The 24004-nt window shown below is 36.9% G+C and overlaps 1 protein-coding gene and 1 non-coding gene across 3 annotated transcripts in view; both read right to left on the minus strand.

The window, feature by feature from the left end:
- The window catches only part of SPATA16 (spermatogenesis associated 16), a 251790-nt gene that overhangs the window by 68350 nt on the left and 159436 nt on the right, over positions 1–24004 (minus strand). For both annotated transcript variants that reach the window (NM_001246421.1, XM_016939979.4), the window contains 1 exon segment: positions 19207–19291. In NM_001246421.1, the coding sequence (NP_001233350.1) occupies positions 19207–19291 (85 nt within the window).
- On the minus strand, positions 17381–17481 carry LOC112208870 (small nucleolar RNA U13). Its single transcript, XR_002943421.1, has one exon. It is a non-coding gene; the product is annotated as a small nucleolar RNA U13 (small nucleolar RNA).

The raw sequence follows: 24004 nt of genomic DNA on the forward strand, positions 1-24004 counted from the left end.
TAAGCTTTTCAACAGAGAAAAAACCATTTAACAAACAACAATTTACATTATTACCCTCACAGTATTTTGAAGACAAGTTTTCCATTGATAATAAAAACAACAGGGAGTGGATTTTAAACTTGGAAGTCTAAATAAACTTGTTCATTGCTTGCTTCATTTCTTAGTGACTTCAAATGCCTCTATGATCATCTACATTGCTTGTAAAAGAGCAGCTTTGCAATTATTTTCTGGATGCAAAGGGTCTTCCTTTCTCTGAGACTAGCTTAAAATTATGTAAAAATTAGTGGTGGACAAATTTCTGAATGAAATTCAACAAACTATTGGATAATTGAATGCTAGAACTTACATGGCCTTCAACATTGTCCTGTTCAAGTTCAAGGAACTGAATGGGGAACAGAAAATACATAGCGGTTCTTCCAAACCCAGAGCCGGCCCTCAGATGGAGTTAGTGATGGAGTGCATGGCAAATAAAGGAAGAGACCAGACAAGGAATTGCTGGATGTAGAGACCTGGATGCCAGCTTTGGAAGGCTAATGGGGATAATGCAGGCAGCAGGTCTGGGATTCAGAGTTGTGGATTAGGAACTCAAATAAGGTGTTTAGGCACCAAGTATTAGCCCTTCAGGAAAAATGAAGATATTTTATATTGAGGAGGAGGAATAATTCCTCCAGTTTGGTGCTTACCTGTGTTCACTGCTGGAACTGATCCTGGGATGGCCTGTCCAGACCATCAAGCACGTGGTTGCACATGCCTATGTGCAGTGATGTGCCAAGGAGGAAAGCTGCTTTAGACCTCAGTTCTAAGGTCATGGCTGACTTTACTGCCTTTGTAAGCTATTGGTGCCTGTGTCAGTTTCCTAGGGTTGCTACAACAAAGTACCACCAACTGGGTGGCTTAAACAACAGAAATTTATTTTCTCACAGTTCTGGAGACTGGAAGTCCAAGACAGTGGTGTCAGCAGGTTTGGTTTCTTCTGAGGGTCTCTCTACTTGGCTTGTAGATGGCTGTCTTTCCCCATGTCTTCACATGGTCATTCCTCTGTGTGTGTGTGCACGCGTGTGTGTGTGTGTGTGTTCTAATTTCCTTTTTATAAGCGTGCAGTCATATTGGATTAGGGTTCACTCTAAAGCCCTCATTTTAATGTAATTACCTGTTTAAAGATTCTGTCTTCAACTGTGGCTGAGTGTGGGCTAATGGAATGCAGTCTAACTCTGAGGCACTAGGGGTTAGGACTTCAACAGATGAATTTTGGAGAGATACAGTTCAGCCCACAACAGTTCCTAACTCAGAAACAGCTTTCTGATGGTCTCTGAATATCTTGCTGAAGGGTATTTTACTTTAATTTCTGGATTAAAAAATTTAGCAAAGGTATCTAATCCTCCAGTTTGCTTCCAGAAAGATATTAGTGATATCCTAGTCAGGCTAGGATAGAAGAAAACGCTCTCTCCACCCCATTTCTTTTCCAACTGCTGGCAGCTTAACTGACTGCTGGCAGGGTAGCTTGGCGAAGCCATCTCACAGTGGGGATGGTAAGACTCGTGCCCAAGAACCTACACCAGCTTTTAAAAAAGTGGCAGAAGTGTAGGTTTTCATGTGGCAGCTTGATCTGCTCGTTGAAGGATCTGTACTCTTGGCTTAATGCTCAAGGCATTGCCTTCCGGCCTTAACAGGGCTCTCACTCAGGAGGGTATGCGCTGGAGAGCAGCCTCCCTCTCTCCCCACTGAGAACCAATAGAGATGGGTTCTTCCATGGATTCTGCTCTCCAACCTGAAGACGATGGGTAAGGAAGTGGGTGAGTAAATAGAGAGAGTATGTAATTTACAAATAGAAATTGTATTCTCCATGGAGATGCTTTCTTAAAGGAAATTATTATAGCCCCAGGAAGAAATAGTACAACATAGAGTAGAAATGAGAATACAGATGACCCTTGCACCAGATCCTGAAACATCCTTTTGTGTTTTAATGTACTGATATTTTTTATTCTTCTAGAGACAGACAATCTTGAGGCTTTGAGCCTGTCCTACATTGCTGTTGTAAAGAAATAGGGTAATATAACATATATATATATATATATATATTTAGCATTATTGGTATTGAATGGCGTTATTGAATAACTAGTGAAATCTAGAAAAAACTTAGCCTTTGTATTCAATTAAAATAGTAGGATTTTTTTTTACTGTTTTGGTTTAGATACCAGAAGATTAAATTTTCACTTTGTGATGATAATAATTTGGCAATTTAGAGTTGGACTTGTCTTTTTAAAGAGTCTAATATGTGTAAATTAAAAATTATACTTAAGGACTTTAAAAACTAGAATGATTTGATATAATCTTAGACATTAAAATATAAAAGATAGATTTAAATTTACTTTTTATAATAAAAGATTTTCCTTCATTTTGCGAATAAAGGAGGAGACCAGACAAGGAAATGCTGGTTGTAAAAAATAAGCTATACTAAAAATGGAAGCAGATTTCAAATGATACTTCTTAATTTGACATAAATATTCTGTAATTGAATCATTCTTTCTGGACCTGTGAACTTCTCTGATGCCAGTAAATGTTGCACGTGTGCAGAAAATGGAGAAAACAATCAGTCCTTGTGCCCTGTTGTTAAATGTACATTGCTGTTAATTATGCTTTCTCTGCTGTTACTCAAAAATAAGCTTTGAAATTAAGTGTTTACCTTTGGGAGTTCTAATAACTCTCTTTTGTTACTCTCACATTTATCAAGTTGTAAAGCTCATAATTTAGTTACATAAGCCAAGAGTGTAAGTGGGCAGCTCATTTTCTCTACAAACAGTAACTTATACTAATTTCTCCTTGTACTGTAGCTAAGTAAAAAGAACCCCTTGCTACCTTAGAAATCAACTTGCCCAGGATGACTGTACAAAAGAGACCATGGGACAGCAAGGAGGAGAGATATTCCGTCAAGAGGAAAAGAAAAGCAATAAAAGTAGGGGGAAACATGACCAGCAAAAAAGAAACAAAATTCATCTCCCTCATCTAAACTCAAGAGGGCCAATTCTTCTTGGTAAAATTTTAAGAGCACTCAAGGTAGCCAGAATTAAGCTGGCAGAAACTATAAACCTCAAACATTTTTGGGATGATAGAATTATGTAACTTACTTTCTTTCTCTCTCTTTCTTTCTTTCTTTCTCTCTCTCCTTCCTTCCTCCCTCCCTCCCTCCCTTCCTTCCTTCTCTTTCTCTCTCTTCCCCCCTCCCTCTCTCTCTTTTTCTCTTTCTTTCTTTCTTTTTTCTTTCTCTTTCTTTCTTTCTTTCTTTCTTTTTCTCTCTCTTTCTTTCTTTCTTCCTTTCTTCTTTCCTTCCTTCCTTCCTTTCTCTTTCTTGTGGAGGAGTTGGGCAAATTGTAACTTTTGAACTATGTGCTTGGTGAAAGTGGTTTACTAAGAATCTTGTCACGTGAAATTAGAAAATGTGATGATGATTATTATAGATTATCATCAAATTATTCCTTTCTTGCTTCCAGTCTTAGAGTTGACTATAATCATAGTAAATTGATTTATTTAGAAGATTAGATCTGGAAGGAACCTTAGGAATCTTACAGCCCAACTTCTTGAGATTTGGAGAGGCTTAAGAGACTTTTCTAAGGGCTTTTCTTTCGAGATGGAGTTTTGCTCTGTAGCCCAGACTGGAGTGCAGTGGTGTGATCTCGGCTCACTGCAACCTCCCACTCTGGGGTTCAAGCTATTCTCCCAATGCAGCCTCCTGAGTAGCTGGGACTACAGGCGCCCACCACCATGCCCGGTGAATTTTTGTATTTTTAGTAGAGATGGGGTTTCACCATGTTAGTCAGGCTGGTCCTGAGCTCCTGACCTCAGGTGATCCTTCTGCTTCGGCTTCCCAAAGTACTGGATTACAGGCGTGAGCCACCATGGCCGGCCTTCTAAGGACTTATTAAATGACTTTAAAAAATTCTATAGAATTTAGAATTAGAGTCTCTAATATTATATTTCACTTTCTTTTTTGAAAATTATGACTTTACCTCGCAGGCACATAATAGGCATTTTCCAGACTCCCTTACAATGAATTGTGGCAGAATGTGGACCAATGGAATGGAGGCGGGAGAGACATTAACTTTCTTCAGGCCTGGCCCATGAAACCCTGCCTAGCATAATCCCCTATTTTCTTTTCCTGTCAGCTGCCTTAAGAAAGAGGACTCAGCCAGGCACGATCCTCACGCCTGTAATCCCAGCACTTTGGGAGGCCAAGGCAGGCAGATCATTTGAGGCCAGGAGTTCGAAACCAGCATGGCCAACATGGTGAAACCCTGTCTCAAATAAAAATATAAAAATTAGCCAGACATGGTGGTGAGCGCCTGTAATACCAGCTACTTGGGAGGCCGAGGCAGGAGAATTGCTTGAGCCCAGGAAGTGGAGGTTGCAGTGAGCAGAGATTAAGACCACTGCACTCCAGCCTGGGCAACAGAGCAAGACTCTGTCTCAAAAAAAAAAAAAAAAAAAGGACTCACAGGTGGGAAGGAAGATGGCACTACATAGTGGAAGCATTGTGGGTTCCCAAGTTGCTGATTAGAGTAGATCCAATCAGAAACATCCATGTTGGACTATGAGTGAGAAATCAAATTATTTTTCTATTGTTTTAAATTTCTGAAATTTGGGGTTGTTTGTTATAGTAGCCTACCGTAACATACCAATACTAATAAATAAAATTTGGAACTTGGAATCTCTCTCATAATCCCTTTTTATCTACTAATACTTGTGTATTATTTTGAAAAGTAAAGAAAAACATGGCATTTAAAGAGATGAAACAACAACCTTTCATTTAGCAGTGTGATAAATGCTTTTATATAGGCTATTTCCTTTAGTCCTCATAAAATCCATCTGGGCAGGTATTACTAGTGATTGAATATTACAGTTTTATTGTTTTATTTTCAGAGTTAACATTATTAAATTCAAAGGAAGCAGTACTATACTTGCAAGCTATAAATGATTGAGGTAGGTACCTTTAGTGTTTAATGGCTAATAAACCTCTTTGTTATTATATTAATAATAATGCAATTTTAAATGATAATAATTTTCTAGAAAATGGAAAAATAAAATTTTGTGAGCTACGTTTTTCAAATTCAATTTTTAAAATATACATAGTGGTTTAATTTGGAGGATTTCAATTTTCTTGAAATTTAGAATTGATTTTAAAAACAGATTTTCATAAATATGTTACCTTGAGACAACCCTATAAACACAATCACTGTGTCATTTATGTAATAGTCAAGATTTACATTTTTATGATGATTTTAGTATAATGGTGTGTCAGAATAGAATATGTAATAATTGATTGCTTGTCCCTGCTGCAATGATCAACATTTTGATGCTGAAATATTACCCTGGGTTTATGGAAGCTATTTTATGAAAGAACATTCGCTATAAGTTTCATTTTTTTCTTAATATAAAAGAATATTTGGCAGCTTTGCCATTACCTCTGTCAGCCCAGTGATGTGAAAGTTATAAATATTTCATGCAGTTTAGATAAAAATATTTAAATTTTACTTGCATTGTTTAGAAATCACTAAAAATTGCATAAACAGGTTACTTGTAGCAAGGGAAATGGACTTTTATATAGCTTTTTTGAATTCTGTACTTTGCGACCCTGTTTAAAAATAGTCATAATAAATATAATATTAAATTTGAAGTATTTAATTTAGTTTTGTAGTGTGTTACTGCTATATAATTTTAGAACATATGTATGTATATACACATGCATGTAATTGTGTAAATATATTATTTGAGCTACTGTCTACCATTCAGTGTGTTTAGGGTTAGAGTTTTCATTATATGTGATGCATCCATTAACTAAATAACTTCTGCACTTAATGCCTAAAATTTACCCTGCATTAATTTTTAATCATTTATATTTTATAGTAAAATATTATTTCCATGGTCCTTCAAGATACAACTGAGGACATGGAAAGGATCTAAAATATTATTTTATAATCACTAAACTTTATAACTAAGGAAACTAAAGCTTGATGAGTACTGGTGATTCTTCCGAGGTTACAAAATTAGAAATGAAAGCAAGATGAGAGCCCAAGTCCCCTAAGCCAATCTTTCTTCTACAGTGAGCAACATTTTATTCTTTTAATTAGATTATAAATTCTCGGAAGTATAAGATCAAGTTTTGATTCCCTTCTTCTTTTTTCATCACTATCTACTTCTGTCTCCACAGACAGCTAGAATTTGACTCTAGCACAAACAGAGAAACAAACAGACCACATCAAACCATAACCAGATCAAGATCCTCTTTATAACAATTCTAACACAAAATGGAATATTCATCACCCACACCTACTGGCCACAAGTAAGACTGTTTTGTCCACTGGCCCCTCATTAGATTTAGGACATGCTATCATCTGGCATGCCAGTGTTGAAGAGAAACATTTACAAAAATTAGATGAATGGCTTTTTGATAGGGGGGCTTAAATAATAACATGCTTAGGTCAGTCTAGCTTATTTAATGGCAAAACATATATAACTTATAAATAGAACTTAAAGTATGTTCTTGTTCTACAGACCCTGAATAATTTTCTGCTTGCACATTAGAGAAATGCCAGCTGAAAGAAACTCAGAGTTACAAGTGTGGGTTTCAGCAGCCTCCATACTCTTTAGGATGCCACAGAGCTTTTATTCTTGATGACTTAAAATGAATCACCAAAAGGTATCACAGAAATAAATAGCTACATTACCTGCAATTAGTTCATAAGGACAACTGGGTATTACTAATGAGCTTTAGCCTCTGTGTTCAGTAGTAAATGTCAACACAGCTTGGGACCCTTTTTTGTCATTGTGCATTTCATCTCTATATTTCATTTAGTTGTATGAAGGTAGGTATTTCTTTTCCTAACTGTATGTTGTTTTTTGATTGTATTTCTTGACCGTGGTTTTAAAGTGGGGTATGCCTTGCCAGTACACACAACTAATTAATGACAGGGTTGGGACAAAGACCTGGTGACTTGGTTCTCAAACTTGTACTGCTTTTTCTACTCAGAATTCGTTTTATCTTTTGGGCTATTATTTGAGATGACTTTGAGTGGAAAGATCAGGGATACCTCTGAAGAAGTGTATGTTGGAGAACAAATTAAAAAGATTTGAGGACGTTTCATCTGGAGACAAGATTTAGGTTTCAAGGACTAACTTTCTGTCATCAGGTAGCAACGTGTTCTCAGATTCTCTCTATGCAGACTTTATTTGGCTTACTGATAAACCTGGAAAACTCATTTATTTATCAAATGAGTCTTCACCTGTGCATTGGCGAAGTGCTGTAGATAAACTATTCTGTTAGTTTGCTAAAACAATGCTGGAAAGCAAGCATTATTACTCCATTTTATAGTTGAGGAAAACTTAGTCTGTAAAGAGCTTCTACAACATGGTGAATTTCACACAGCTACTTCATGACAGAGATGGGATTCAAATCAGTTACATCTTAGGGCCTCTTCCTCTGAGCCATTATGCTATGCTGACTTGTAAATGATGTTTACAGCCCTGTCCAGCACTAAGATAGGATTCCAAATATATGAAAGGTTCTTGCACAGAGCTTCAGAGGGCAGAAGTGGAATCTTTAGCAGGAAACAGAGGCTTCTAAGAAGGGAATTGTTCATCTTGGAAGCTCGTAGCTCATGACCTTGGTGGTGTGCAGATCAAGAGAAATGAGTGTATCTGGAATCTAATAAGAGGGATGACTGTGCTATGGAAATATTACTCACAGTTTGTTCTGGTCTTCTCTTGCCTCCCTGTAATTTCTTTTCTTACATAAGTTTCAGCTTTGCCTGGCAATCAGACACCTTTTATTTTTCTTTATTATTTATTATTATTTTTTTTGAGATGGAGTCTCGCTCTGTCACCAGGCTGGAGGGCAATGGCACGATCTTGGCTCACTGCAACCCCCACCTCCTGGGTTCAAGCGATTTTCTAATTTTTGTATTTTTAGTAGAGATGGGGTTTCACCATGTTGGCCAGGATGGTCTCGATCTCTTGACCTCGTGATCCGCCCGCCTAGGCCTCCCAAAGTGTTGGGATTACAGGCGTGAGCCACTGCGCCCGGCCTTTTCTTTATTATTTCTTTAATTTGTCTGCAATTAATGTCTTCCAGGTTGTGGCCTCTCCCAGAAGACTTTATATTTTAAAAAGAACAGATCACAGGAGGATAATTTTATGGGGCAGGTGGCCTCCTATACATGACTTCCCATGCTTTCATCCTAACATCAAAATGTCTCAGAGGGGAAATAATTGCACCTGTGAGAAATGCAATGGACTTGTCAAAATACATGTATAATATATAGATCCACATACATTATATACATATATATGTTTCCATGTGCTTTGTGACAAGAAAAAAATCACAACTTCACGTAATATTAAATGAAATGAGATAAAGTACTAACTTCAAGAGACCTGCCACTATACTTCCAAGTTATCTGTCCAGTCTCTGGTTACATCTCTGATTTGCATCTTATATGAACGTTACAGCAGGCCAACCTCCACCTGATGAAGAATAAATAATAAATGAAGTGAAGGCTTGTCAGCTAAATATGATATTTTCCATCCCTTTATGTTTGGGCTTGAAATAATCCTCCTGAGGTTTTCTGGAAGTTATTGTTCCTCATAGGTTGTTGGTTCCTGGTGTAGGCTGCACTATATATATATAATAGCACCTATGCTTTCTTGAATAAAAATAGGTTAGCTTAACAGTTACTTTATAATCCTGAGAAAAACGAAATCATGCCACATGTTAAAGGCTGACATTTGAAATGCCAAGGTCTCATTATTTGGAAGGGAGAAAATTATCATGAAAAAGAGAATGATTCAGCCCAGGTACAGATAAGTAGGCAGTCTTCAAAAATTAGCAAAGAAAATACAATCATATGAATTCAAGAAAAGAGGAGAATTTATTTTAATTGGTGTGCAATACCACCAAAATGATGGCTGAGTATAAATAAAAACATTAAAAGCTTTGAGCTTTGCAGATTATCTTATACCTGAGTGAACACAGCTTAAAAAAATTTCATGATTTCATGGAATAGTTATTACACATCTCCAACTGCTAAAAAAAGTGACCTCAATTTCTCTGCAAGCTTGTAAATCAATAACCCATAAAAATCTATGGAAAATAGAAAAGATAACCATAAAACCCTCTAAATTTGGTTTTGCTCATAACAAGTTTTGATTTTCAGATGCAGACAAACACAAAGAAGGAGTCAACATGTTTGTAAATTTAGACTGGAAGGCAAAGTCTCTATGAAAATAAAATAACCTCATGGAAACCATGCAGAATAGCCACAGGCCTCCTGGGAATCAAATATCTAGACCTAAATTTGTTAAAGTAAAGAAAGGCCTGAATTGCTTTACATCTCTAAGCCCATATCTTTCTCAAATGAGAGAAAATGAAAAGAAATTTGGAGGTTAGTTTTTTTCCTCCCATAGAAACCATCAGAAACCCAAAAGCTTTTTAGGAGGCAAAAAAAGTAAAGAAAAAGCTGCATTTAAATGATGTGGGCTTCTGCTGTCACCTACTAATAATACTGAAAAACCAAACCAGGAATATTTTGAAAAAATAGACATTTCTGAAGAAGATACAAAATAAACGTTATTCAGGGGTCACTGAGGATTAATTGTCTTGCTTTTTATGATGCCTGAATTTTTTAGTTTATTTATATGTTATTTTCATAGTGATGGGAGTCTCATTATGTTGCCCAGGCTGGAGTGCAGTGGCTATTCATGGGTGTGGTTACAGCCTACTATAGCTCAGAGATCCCCAACCGGGCCACAAAGCAGGAGGTGAGTGGCGGGCCAGTAAGAAGCTTTATCTGTATTTACAGCTGCTCCTCATTGCTGGCATTACCGCCTGAGCTCCACCTGCAGTCAGATCAACAGTGGCATTAGATTCTCATAGGAGCACGAACCCTATTGTGAACTGCTCAGGCGAGGGATCTAGTTTATGTGCTTCTTATGAGAATCTAATGCCTGATGATCTGTCACTGTTTCCCATCATCCCCTGATGGGACTGTATAGTTGCAGGGAAACAAGCTCAGGGCTCCCACTAATCCTACATTATGGTGAGTTGTATAATTATTTCATTATGTATCACAATATAATAGTAATGAAAATAAAGTGCACAATAAGTGTTATGTGCTTGAATCATCTTGAAACCATCCCCCCACCCTGGTTTATGGAAAAACTGTCTTTCACAAAACCGGTCCCTGGTACCAAAAAGGTTGGGGACCACTGCAATAGCTTTTAACTATTCCTGGACTCAAATGATTCTCCTGCCTCAGCCTCCTGAGAAGCGGGGACTGTATCAGCTCTGTTGCCTGAATTTTCTAACAAGCCTTAATTATCAACATGCAGAGAAGGCTGATGTGCAAGTGAAGCACGCTGCCCCTTGCAGGGCATATTCTGAGGCACTGGCAAGGATAGTGCCCTCAAATTCTCGTATGATCTGGATGCCTGACATTGTGTTGGTAGCAGGGGACTAAGCCATTTATTTCTCACTGAGAGTTGGGGCTTCAAAGGCAAAAAACCTCCAGAGAGGTGGCACTGTGGCTGAAATTCACACTGAGGCAAAGCAATTGAATGCTCAACTCATTTTAGAAAAGAACTGCCTATTGGCATGTACATGTTGGGTTGAAGTGGGGATAGCGTGAGGAGAAGAGAGGAATGGGGTAGTAAAAAGCAACCTTACCTACTTGACAGTCCGGCTAAATCAATGTCACTATATATATATATATATATATATATATATATATATATATATATAGTAAAATCTACACATTAATTTATATATGTGTATGGTTCAGGTTCTTGCCTCTCTCCCCCCTTTCTTCCCTTTCTTTCTAATGCCTGCAGCACTCACAGAACATCAACAGAAGAACTACACAAAACTATACAACCAGCAAATAATGTCACGGTCACTATCTCCTTCATGGGAACACTCAACCTTGGATCAAATACATGCCTCAATTACATCTTTCATTTAAAAGTGAACCTCTCCTACTGGCATACTACCTCAAATAGCATCAAAGCAAAATGAAACACAGGCAGCATTTAACAACGCTGGTAACCATGGAAACATATCATTAAAGAATATATAAACAGGAATGAATAATTAGATGAGAAATTTATGTCTACATTTATCTTTTTGCAAGACCCAGGAAAGGAAGCTCTCTTTTACCTCTCACCTGAATTTGGATACTTCCTCTTTAGTCTGTCTTCTAATTGAAAAATATGAGAATTCATAAACTGGGAATTTTAATATTGTCTAGCTCAGTAGACAAATTTCTTTGTAGGCAAGAGACTAAAGAATATTACATGCCCATTGTTGTCTAGATATGACACTTAAGCAGCCAAGAGGTTTGCTTCAGGGATGTGAAGTACACAGGAAAATCTGACTTACATCATGGGGAGAAAGGGACAGCAATTATTAACTGTTAACAATGGAAAACATAAGTTGCCTAATCTACTGGGAGGTAATCTAATAGTGGGAAGATGGAGGGGAGAATCTGGGTCTTATAAATTATTTAAATTGCATTGTCAGGTAGGCAGGATCACCTGTGCAGGTCATCCAATGTCATACCTTTGCACATAGGGCAGTCCCAGATAAACTCTATGGTGGGCTAAGTTGGTCACTAACTTAAAAATTGGAAATAGCTTTTGAGACATATGCCTGGGGTTGTGCATCAGAATCACCTGGTTGAAGGGGGACAATAGAAAAATACAGTTTTTAGTATCCCACTCAACTCTAGGAATCTAATATTTTAAATGCTTTTCTAAGTGACTCTGATGCAGTTGGTTACTAGACTGGTGTTTAAGAGCCACTAACCTAGGCCAACTTCCTTATTGGAAGGCCAACAGAAGCAGAAATGAAGGCCTAGAGCAATTTTGGTAGATTGAGTTGTGGGTCTCAATTTTTCCCCTCCTTGTTGCAACGTCATCTCCACCCCTTTGTCTTGGCTTTGTAGTGGGCAGAAGAATCTACCCTTTGCTCTTGGGCTTGATCGTGTGGCTTGCTTTGGCTAATAGAATGTTAGAAACGATGGTATGAGCAGTGGCTTAAAATGTGCTTATATGGTTTGGCTTTCTCTCTTGGAATCCTGCATTTTGCCATAAAAAGAACCTGCATCAGGTAATCATTGGACGAAGGAGAGCGAAAGACCCGTGAAATACACTTGGACCTCTCTGCAGCTTGGAGGTAAGCCAAGCCCAGTCGAGATTACCCTCAACTAGTCAAATTTGAGCCAACGTATTTATTTGGTAAGCCACTGAGTTTTAGAGTGGTTTGTTACACAGTATTATTGCAGCAGTAGCTGGCTAATAAAAAATTGCATTATTTATTAAAAATTGAGTCAGCTTTGGAACTAGAAGTTAAATTTCCTGAATCTCAGGCCCAACCTTTTTCTCCTGCTCCATGATGCCTATTTTCCTTTGCTTCCTTTCCTTGACAGAATTAAGCACAGATGTCCATTGTCTTCAAAAGGTACTTCTAGTTGGCCTACATTTCCTATATTTCTGTCAAATTTTCTCATTAGACCTTACCTTTCCCTATATCTTATTCTTATAGAATTCTGCTTTCACCTTTCAAAGAAGACTAAGAAAGCTCAAATAAACTAATTTTTACAATTCTATTCAGAGGTAACAATGTACTTAGTTAAACACTTCTAGATAAAATTTCTTCTGCATATGACCTAGGGCTGACTGGAGACTCAATGCCAAATGATAAGAATTTAAGTAGGATACATAGGAATTGATGGGGAAAATATTTTTGGGTGAGTGTCTTTAGTGCTTCTCAAATTACATCTAATCTAAATACTATAGAGCCTGGGCTGCTTTCAGACATTCCTCATGCAAATAATTTAGAAACTCTCTGCCTGACAGGGCCAAATAAATAAATACACTACAAATATAGGCCACTAAGAGAAATGTTCAGATGGTATTGCTATTTTGTTCCTTTCTGTGGAAAAATTTTTCACATGGAAGCAAATCTTCAGAGAAAACACATTTCTCCAGAAAATGTAGGTGTTTTGTTAAAGATAAAAAATATTTTTCAGTTCCTTGACCTTACTTTGCCTGTAATTTCATGTTGAAGATTTTATATTTATTTGGGGTTAGCATGCATTTTTATCAGGTAATGAGTAATATTGGAATGATTTTGCACTATCAAGAAGAAAAACAAAGAATAGAAGAGAAAAAAGTCATCATTATTAGTATAAGTAATCAAGTCATGTTCAGTGTTAATTTATTGTACATGATCCTCTGGTCTGTTTAGAGAAATCTATTCACTTGCTGCTCCCTTGATTGTCATGTTTGAAAGAAGCAGTTAGGAGGCTAAGAACTTGGAACTTCCATGAAAACACCTCTGAGCACAGAAATTAATGAGCCTAAAAGATCTATTGGAAACCTGCAACTTTCTTCAAAAATTCTATTGATCCCAAACTCAACTGAAGCACAAAAGTTGTTTACAATTGTGAACTTGGAACACATGCGCACATACCTAGCAAAATGTTCATTGGATTCATAATCACTGGTTTTTAAAATTGTAAAACAACTAGGCCAAAATATTCTCATGTCAAATGTTATTGGTCTGAGCTTCATGTCAAACCAATATTTAATTTGATTGATTGATTTAACAAATCTGTATCAAGCTGCTTTTTGCAATGCATTTTGATGGCGGTGCATTTTGAAAGCAGATTAACTAGAGGTGGTATACAATTTAAGTACCTTATAGTCTGTAGCTTTTCCTGGTAAATAGTTTGCGCTAGAATATATGCTCCTTGAAGACAGGCAATGTCTATTTTGTTCACTCCTGTATCTCCAACATGTAGCACAGTGCCTTACATACAGTCACTAAATAAATATTTGTTGAATGAGTGTGAATGACAAATACAATTTGAGCGTAAATAATAAAGGTATCCACTAACTTAAGAAGACTCTGGACACTATTGCAAAGGTTTCAAGCTTGAATGACCATGGTGCAGTTTATGGAGTCACTCATGACAATAACATTGTGGGTGCTATTTTTTGCTTTGAGTGTTAGAAGCAGTAAATGCCTCCTGGTAGGCCTAATAGCAAAAAGAAAAGGGGTTGTTGCAATAGTGACAATCATGTAAAGAGAAGGAGTTGTAAAAGAGTCTTAGCCTGTGGTCTGTGAACCCTGAAGTCCATAGAAAGGCGTTAGGGGCCCACAAACTATGGGCCGTCTTTGAGCATGTGGCTGTGGAAAATCTTTTTTGTCTCTCAGTTCAGCCAGCTCCCAGTTTTGTCCCTTGAGAGTAGGACTAATCACACCAAAGAGATATTTCTTTTTGGTAAGCTGCCTTTGGAAACCATATAGGCCATTGATAGCTTTGAGATGGGAAACATTTCAATGCCAAGTGCAACTTGAATTGGATGGGAAGTCTTGGTGTTCTCTGCACAGATGGAAGACCTGTGAAGCTGGCACTGCCTCAGCCTCTGCTGCTTCACTGAAGAAAGATGCTCCACATGTCATGCTTTCTACACGGGCCTGTGTTGGTGTCAACAGCTCTTCCAACAATCTCAAAAGAGGTCTTTCTACTGCTGTGAAAGTCTTCAGCTTATTTGGAGCCAAGAGCTTGAATTAGTGCCTTTTCAGTAGATCTTTGTCAAGATACAAGAGCACACCATGAGGTTCTTTCCTTTTAGAGAAGTTTGTTGACAATCCAGAGAAGAGATTTAGATGTGATTTAGTTTGGTTAATTCTTTACAATTTTTTTAAGAGAAAAGAAAACTCCTTCTTAGAATAATTTGATGGTGAGAAATTCCAGGACTAGCTTTGTAATGGCTGATACCTTAGGCACATAAATTAAACAAATCTTTTGATTGAAAATGCTGAAGTTACTATTAGAGATCCTGCTGAAAAACTATAAGCTTTTTTTTTTGGCCAAGCAGCTACTCTAAATGAGGTGACCGAAGTCAAATAACAATATGGATTTTCCAACACTGAAGGTGAGACTGACGAAGACTTGAGAGTTTTTGGGGACAAAAATGTACAGACACTTGTCAAGTGGCTTATCTCTTATGAAGGTCACTTTTTGTTCAGACAGCCTTAAAATGGAAACAAATTGCTGACATAGATAGCGTTGATGATATAAGCCTAACAAAGATGACCTCATTTACTTGAGGACAAAGGAAATGACGTATTATAAATTTTAGTTGAAAATTTTGGTAATTGTTGATTCATGCTGACCCATCTGAGATATTGTGTAGTATTGGAGCTCTAACTCCATTTGCTAGTAGAGACTTTGTGAATCAGGATTTTACCTGTTATTGACATTAAAATGTAATGTTGAAATTGATGCAATATGAAATATTTCAATTCCTTGATCTAGAAAAGCTACGAAAGACTTTTCACAAGAGTGAGAAAACCATAATTTTCTGTAAATGCTGTTCTGGTATTCTGACTGTGTATAGGAGATCAATTTCCAATCCAATCAGATAAAAAGTAAGCATATATTTCGTGTGTGTGTGTGTTTATGACTATTGTTCTAGGTGGATGCTTGTAAATGAATTAGATTCTCAGAGGGGTCTATAGCTCAAAAACATAAAAATAAAGAAAAAAAGAACCATTAAGGTAGGGGATGAGCTGATCAGGCAGCATGCCCCTGTTTAGTGGGGTTCCTCTGCACTTGTTTTGTGGGAGTTCTGTGATACAATTAGCTGTTACCTTTTCTCACTTCACTTTGCTGAGCACCGCAGACCAGGGTTGGCTCTGTTATTCACATTACATGAGTTAAAGACACACACATGAAAACTTTTGTGCCTCAGAATGTGGCTGAAAGTGAATGCAGCAGGACAGGACAGGGGAGTGGAAGATGGAGGAAGCTTGCTTGCTTGTTTTCCTCATGTTATTAAAACTAGCCCTGGATGTAAGGAGCAGGGAGAGGTGGACTAGATTTTAATATAAAGTTCTTGTAATAAAATTAGTGTAGGACCAATATATAAATACTATAGGGCAGCTGTTTCAAAAATAGCTTAGTCTAAGCCCGACTTGGTACTTTCTATTTTGCTAATTACTTCAGGATTGTGGTGAGGTCTCCAGGTGTTCTCAAGGAGAATGGCTGATTACACATGCCTGGATGTCGGGTTGCAGAGGCATTGTGTGCAAGTACAGTCATGACAAGTTATTTTCAACCCTCTCTAGCTCTGAAGAGGTGACACTATTATAGAATAACATGTGCAAACACTTATTCAAAGTGATATATCCCAGTGTGAGCTGTCATATAGTATAGTGCTTTATGCCTTTCTTTTCCTTGCTGGGTTGATGATATGAAAAATGTTCCTAATGCAATTGAAAGGTTCTTGAGTTCACCAAAGCAAAGGTCCATTCTTTTGCATCTGAGAGTTTGTAAGTCAACCATGTATAAGAGTAAATATAGACATGTTCTCAAATTTTTACATTCTGAAATTTTCCATTTCCTGTTAAGAAGAATAACCAACTAAAATGGTATGGATTTTATATGGTTGAAAAGGAAGATATACAGTATAGTAACTTCTGGCAAAGGTGGTGAAAATAGTGTCTTTCTATTTAACCTTAATGGATGCCTATAAAAGTGCATGAAAATACAGTCTCTAGTCTGTGATGTTTGGGGACATTCTTGAAGTCATCAGTGAAATTGCTAGGGTGGATTGGGTAGTGGGGCATATATATCTTTAAAGATGGCATAGACTTGGCACTCTCTGGCAGGGTTTAAAAACCCCCTTCTGATTTAGGACAGAACAAGGTTTAGGGATTCGAATGTATACATTTGGATCAAGATCAAGGAGAAGCTGGTTAGCAGCAGGAAGTATATAATGGGTGAGTGAATGGTTTGGTGTGCTGATGTTGGGGCTTGATAGAGGGTGTTAATTTATAGAATTTATCTGCAGGAAGTGATTTCTAATTATGTTGCTTCTTTTTCCCTCAAAATTGGTGACATCATTTTGGATATGCCTAAGATTTTGGGTAAGATTTTAGTGCTAAAATGGGCTTTAAGAATAAACCTTCTCAAACACTTTATTCTAGCCATCCTCACTTTCCAGTTGAAGCTCTGCTAGAGACTAACTTGCCCTAAGTTCAATATCTAGTTAGTATTAGAACTTATGCCAAATCAGACCTGACTTCTAGACAAGAGCTCTTTTCCTTTATGCCAGGTTACATCCAATCAAGAAACAGGGAATACAAAAAGAACTGTTTTTTTATCTTTTATTAATGCATAATAGTAAAATATTCATTTTATTTCTTTTTATATCACAAACATGCATGCATTTGGTAAGTGGAGATTATTTTCTTAGTCTGAGGTAAATAAAATAGGGATATTAATGCTCTCTGAAAGCTAAAGGAAACAGAAAAATTTTTTCGCATCAGATGGATAATGTGCTGACATAACAAGATTGGACGGAGGCATGTCTCGCACGTGAGCGTAAAAACACAGTTATCACGCTTGTGAACCACAACATGGTCAGACAAAATTTTTATTTACAAAACTTCCAAGGTCTTACTTTGTCTTAGGTTATGCTGACATTGGATCTATTATTTTCTTAGTTCAATGTAGAAAACAGGATAGGTACTCATATACATTTGTTTAATGAATAATTAAATTAAGTCAAGCATTCGCTGGGACCTAGTATATGCCAGGCCTGCTGAATATTTTCCAATCCTCAAGATTCACAACTCCTTTCCCACCTCTCTTAAATCCTTTATAAAAGCCTCTGAAATCCTTATAAAAAAGTCCTCTTTGTATAGCTATAGCCCATATTATTTGCTTATTTTTCCCATCTGGCATTTTTAAACGACTATTTAGTTACATGTTCATCAGCCATTACTGCTGTTTGTATGTTCCAGATTCTCTTAGGAAGGTCTTAAAATTATCAGAGAAGTAATAGGTTGTTTTGGGTTTAAAGGTTTGTCTACCTGGAGATCAACATTTGTTTTTTCATTTTAAAATAATCACAGAACTGAAGTATAATGGGACTAATTTAAATTTTTTTTAATAGAAGGTAAATTGATCTCCAGATAGAACCATGTGCGTTGCTGGAAATTGTGTATGATAAACCTGACACTTTAATATCTAACAAAGATAACATATAATATAGAGAGACAAAAAACTAGGGTCCAAGACATGGTAGTGAAAATGTGGGGGGAAAAAAAAAACAGGAAAAAAACAGGAAGCTTCAGAAGGCTGTTGATGATTATTTCTTACTTTACAGTTAGTGGCTTAGAACATCTTATTCTGGTTGGTTCAAAAGGTTCGTATTCAATTAAATTAAAACATCTTGAAATACAAGGAAAAAGCTCCACACAGTCTGGAGAAGAGAAAACGTGGAGGAGAAAGTTGGCTTTTGTAGTTGATTTTCAAATATTTATAACAATTTCATTGGAAATGGGTTTCATGTGGTTCATGTGGACTCATCAGAAACAATGGGATGGAAGTTTTAAGGGAGTAGAAATTCACTTTAAATGAGGAAAACAGTTTAACAGTTAGCAAACTGGATGTTCTTTTTGTGGGGGTTAAGTGAGCTCTTCATTTTGGATATATGTCAGCAGAAACTTATTGACAGCTTGTTGGGGGAGGGTAAAGCAAGAACAGATTCATGTCTTATAAATGAGATTGAACTAATAAATCCAAAATTCTTCTTATACGTTTAAGAAATTATGAATTTCTTCTTGGCATCTGATTGACCTTTGGTATGACTTCTTGCTGCCATTTTGAATAATAAATGAGAAACAAGATCTGCAATTTGATATTGGTTAAGTGTTTCAAATAGTAAATAGTAAACAAATACATCTGATCTTTGCATTTTTCCTTTATTATGTAATTAATATTACTTCTAGCATCTGTTTTTACAGGCTGTAGATCAATAAGAATCTATGAAAATACAATGTTCATATTTTAAATAATCCTAATATTATAGTAGCACGCCTGGAAAAGTAGTTCCTGGGATCTCTAAAATTTATATTGAGTTGTAAAACTGAAGTATGGGCCATGGGTTAACAACCTTGAATTTTGCCCCTAGAATTAGTCTTAGAAAATCTACTTCGTTATGAATACATCATTATTCAGTACCTTCTTTCTGATTGATATGCCCAGAGCTACCTTTTTCTTCAGTCTTTTAAGCACCAATCTTTCATTTGGGCTCTAAAAATGAGATGGGTTTCTCCTCCCTAGTTGGGACATCAATTTTTACCTGCCAATACAGTTTGATGAGCTTGCTTATGCTCTGTTCCCTTCCTCCACCAAGCCAGAACATGTAGTCAGCAATCATGGCACTCCTAAGAACAAGGACAGATTAAAAAAAAAAAACAAAAACAAATGTATAGGACAGAAGGAAAACCATAACAGGCACTATATACGAATACTGAGGAAGATTATTTTTAATGTATAAATTTGTCTAGACTAACATTAAGCAAAACACAAAGCACATTTTAGAATGTTGAAAGTCGGGATTTTTTTGGGGAGGTAGATAAACCAAAACTATAAAAGAGAAGCAATAAGCTATTTGTCTTCTAGGTGCTTTTTAAATTTGTACAGTATAAGAATATTTAAAGATTATGAGAGAATGTTTTGTTTTGGTTGGCCTATATTAAGCTTCAAAGCCCTTACAGAGTGACACAGATTTTAGGAACTTTTAGCTCTTCAAACCTAGCATAGCATATATAGCTAACTATTAGATTGGTATTTAAGCATATCTCAGACTTTACCTGAGTTAAGTATTATTCACCTCTTATTAGTCTCCTGAAAACAGAAAATAAAAAAATCTCCAATTCAAGGAAGAATCCTCTCCCCGCAGATTTTTGTGTAATTGAATTGATTTTAATGTCTAGTGTGTAGACTTGCTGCATTAATCTTATTAAGTTGAGGGGATATTAAAAACTATTGTGCAATGGATATTAATTCATTACTTAGTACCCTTTGGAAAAACAGTTTACTTTTATGACTATTTCTCTGCTAGGTCTCTCTATTTCTTTCTCCAGAGATTCCAAATCCAATTAAATGTGACTAGAAGTAATTCCAAATTGTCACGTTAGCCAATTAAACATATAATAATCCTGTGTACCTAATCACTAGTACCAAAAGTTTATTTACTTAAGTAGAGCTATGACTGTGTACCCCTGAATGTTTTTCTTATCTTTGCCTGCAGATATGTGTAGTTTCTTGACATCATTGTAAATTGAATTAGAAAATTTCCTTTTCTAAATACAAGTTGTATAAGTCATAGCAGTTATAAACTTACTCTGTTGAAATAATTTAAATGTTTAGATTCTTCTTCAGGACAGACAAAAATTAGGACTCTAAAAAATCAATGGTGGAAACAAATACCACCAACTGGAGGATTATTCAGCTCTCTCTCTCTCTCTCTCCCTCTCTCTCTCTCTCTCTCTCTATATATATATAAAAACACAGGTAGTATTGGAAAGAAGCTGCCCACTGACATTTCAAAATAAATGGCAATAATTTAAGAATAGCTAATAATTTAAGAATCCTTTTATATTTTTCAAAGCTCTTAATGATAAGGTAAAGAGAGGTAGGAGGTTTTGATGTTGTATGAATATGAATGGGACAGAAACAAGCTATAAAAATCATAGATTATAAAGGGACAAAAGTGCATTTCAAATGTTTGCATTTTGATAGAAGCACATGGAAACATTTTCTTTTCATAACAACCTAAAAAGAAAGTTTACTCGACATGGAGGTGCCTGTTATTTAATAGAAATTCATTTAATAAATTCTGAATTTAAGAAATCGATGGAAAATATAGAAATTTTACTTTCAAGGACAACACGCCCTATATTTATAGGAGTTGGGTACACTTAGGTGACAATTTGGTCTGCACTCTGATTGCTTCTACCATTAACATTTGGATTTACAAATATGGTTCAACAAACATTGCTTAAGAAGTATACCAGCCATTAGTTAAATCAAGGGTGGGCAAACTTTTCCTGTAAAGGGTCGATAGTAACTATTTTAAGTTTTGTGGGCCATGTGGTTTAACAACTACTCAACTTTGCTTTGCAGAAGCAGCTATAGACAATACATAAACCAATTAGCGTGGCTATCTTCCAATAAGATTTTATTTACAAAAAACAGATTGGGTTAGTTTAACTCTAAAATAAGAAAATTAGTAGGTTGATCAAGCCATGGTGGGCATTTATATAATTGTCAATCAATAGTCCGATGCTGGCCAGGTGCGTTGGCTCATGCCTGTAATCCCAGCACTTTGGGAGGCCGAGGTCGGCGGATCACGAGGTTAGGAGATCGAGACCATCCTGGCTAACACGGTGAAACCCCATCTCTACTAAAAATACAAAAAATTAGCCACGTGTGGCAGCGGGCGCCTGTAGTCCCAGCTACTCGGGAGGCTGAGGCAGGAGGATGGCGTGAACCCAGGAGGCGGAGCTTGCAGTGAGCCGAGATCTCGCCACTGCACTCCAGCCTGGGCAACAGAGCAAGACTCCGTCTCAAAAAAAAAAAAAAAAAATCCAATGCCAGTGTGTACATATTCCAGCCACAGCGCCCCTTAGATATTTCAATCTGCTATTTTCTCTTCAAGGGACAACATAACATGCACTAATATTACTGAGCAGAGTCCAGTAACTAAACTTGACAACTTGAAACATGAAAAAAATGTAAAAGATAATTCTGGATCATAGACACAGTGGCTTGAGTCAAGTAAAAGCTAAATTGATAAGAATTTTTATAATGTTAGTTATTGTCATTTTTGGATTAGGACAATTGTGAAAGAGAAGGAGGTAGATCACCCCAGTGGGTTTCTAAGGCTTTCCTGATTTTTTAATGCTTTTGGTAATTTGGTTTTGTGTTCACCATTGTAAAATTAGAATTTTTAGCATTTTTATTAATGTTTTGCCAAAGTTGCTTTTTCTGTAATAATATATTGTCGCATTGTTTGCTACATTCTTAAGTGTGCTTTTTCACCTGGGGGCTCAAGTCTTTTTTTTAAAGGAACACAGCTCTCCAAATTTATATTGAAACCATGAAGAATTAAGATGCATTGAAATTCCTTACCTGCCATACCTCAGTGAAGCATAAGTAGTATAAGAGCAAAAGGATATTAAAATTAAAAAACAAAAAATGATTTACTGAAGCTCCATATTAGCTGAGATATATTTCATAAGTATGATGTATTTCTTTCAATACCTCGCATGTATTCATAGAGGTGTGTTCATGTTTGGAACACAATTCAGATTGTAGTTGCTCCAAGCCCCTTTTTCTTCCCAGTGGAAATGGCAGCTGTGCTTTTACTACCTGCCTTCCTTTGTCTGGTTCTCTATTGTAACTCTGCCCTACAGCTCAGCCCTCATGAATCAGTGAAACTTAGTGAAATGATATGAAAAGTGCATGGAAATAACATTATGTCATGCAATATTTGTGAGGGAAGAGCCATGGGCTTTTCACCATGCTGAATTGATAAAAGGCAAGATAATTAATTGATCAACCCATTGAGCATCCATAAGGAGTCAAGTACCATGTGAGATCCTAGTTCCGGCAGACTCATCCCATGAATCAAATGTAAACAGTAACCCATCATTCTTTCTATTCTCCTTCAGGTATCTCTCTACCATTAGAACAATATCTAGGTGCTAGTCAATGTGATTCAATGTTGCTTCCGACTATTTTCATTTCATTGTCATGATTCTATTCATCTTATTTTCATTAATGTACTGAATGCTGTACCTGCAGTGGAGCTATAAGATCATGTTAGGCAAACCCTTTTAACTGACGATCGGTGGCTTAACATCTGCTAATTTTGAGCCTTTATGAAGTGATAAGCACCATGTTAAGCACTTTATGGAGCAGAGTGTAAACATGACCCACCCACTTCTGCACTAGATCTCATCCAATTGCGCCTTCTCATGGAAACTGCTCCAAGTCTCTCACTCTTCTAGTTTCTTTTCTCTCTTTCCATTTCTCATTTTCTCCTGGAGCTTTTCTGCCAGCATACACAAATGCTGTTGTTTCTTCCTTTTAAAACAAAACAAAATACCCCAAAAGCTTCTCTTGCTCCATGTCCTCCATTCCAATTATCACCTGAATTCTTCCCTTCGCTATTAAAAAGCAAACTGGAAAACCTCGCACTCTTGAAAAAGCCGGTGCATCCTCTACTTCTAATTTTTCTCTTCCTGTTGTCTCTGCGACTCACTCCAGCAGGGCTATCATTCCCACCACGTCACTGAAACTGCTCTTGTCAGTACCACTAATAGTTTCCGTATTGCCTAATGTAGTGGTTCAATTTTCAGTCTTCATTTTCTATACATTCTCAGGTGCAAGTCATACAATAGCTCATGCCGTCATCTAGTGTACACTCTCCCACTTGGCTTCCACTGTGCCATTATTTCTGGTTTTCCTCCTATCTTTCTGGTTGCTGTTTTCATCCTCCCTTGCAGTTATCTTCCCAGCATTATCATCTGGTCCATAATCTCTCACCTGGATTACTGCAACGGCCTCCAAACTGGGCTCCCTGCTTCTCCATCGGTTTATTCTCAACACAATAGTCAGAGTGATCCCATTAGAATTAGGATGCTAGAGCAGGTCACTCCTGTGCTTAAAACTGCAAAGCTTCCTGTCTCTCTCAGAGTAAAAAACTAACCTCTTTATAGTGGCGTTTAAGTCCTATATCATCTGGACACATGTTGCTTCTCTGACCTCATTTTCAACTACCTTCTTAGCTCACTCTGCTCCTGACAAGGTCCATCCTGCTGTCCCTCACAAAGAATGGCCATACTATTGCTTCTGGGATTTTGCACATGACAGTCCTTCTCCTGAAATGCTCTTTCCCTAGACATTCTTATGACTCTCTTGCTCACCTCCCTCGGTCTTTGTATGTGTCATTTTCTCAGTGAGAACTACCCTGACCAGATTCCAACACTATCCATACCCTCACTTGTACTTTTTCCATACTACTTATCACCATTCAACATAAAGTTTATTTTGTTTGTATTAGTTTTGGTGGTGTTTATTGCTGTCTT

The sequence above is a fragment of the Pan troglodytes genome, chromosome 2 (genome assembly GCF_028858775.2).
Source record: "Pan troglodytes isolate AG18354 chromosome 2, NHGRI_mPanTro3-v2.0_pri, whole genome shotgun sequence".
In the NCBI taxonomy this organism is placed as follows: Eukaryota; Metazoa; Chordata; class Mammalia; order Primates; family Hominidae; genus Pan; species Pan troglodytes.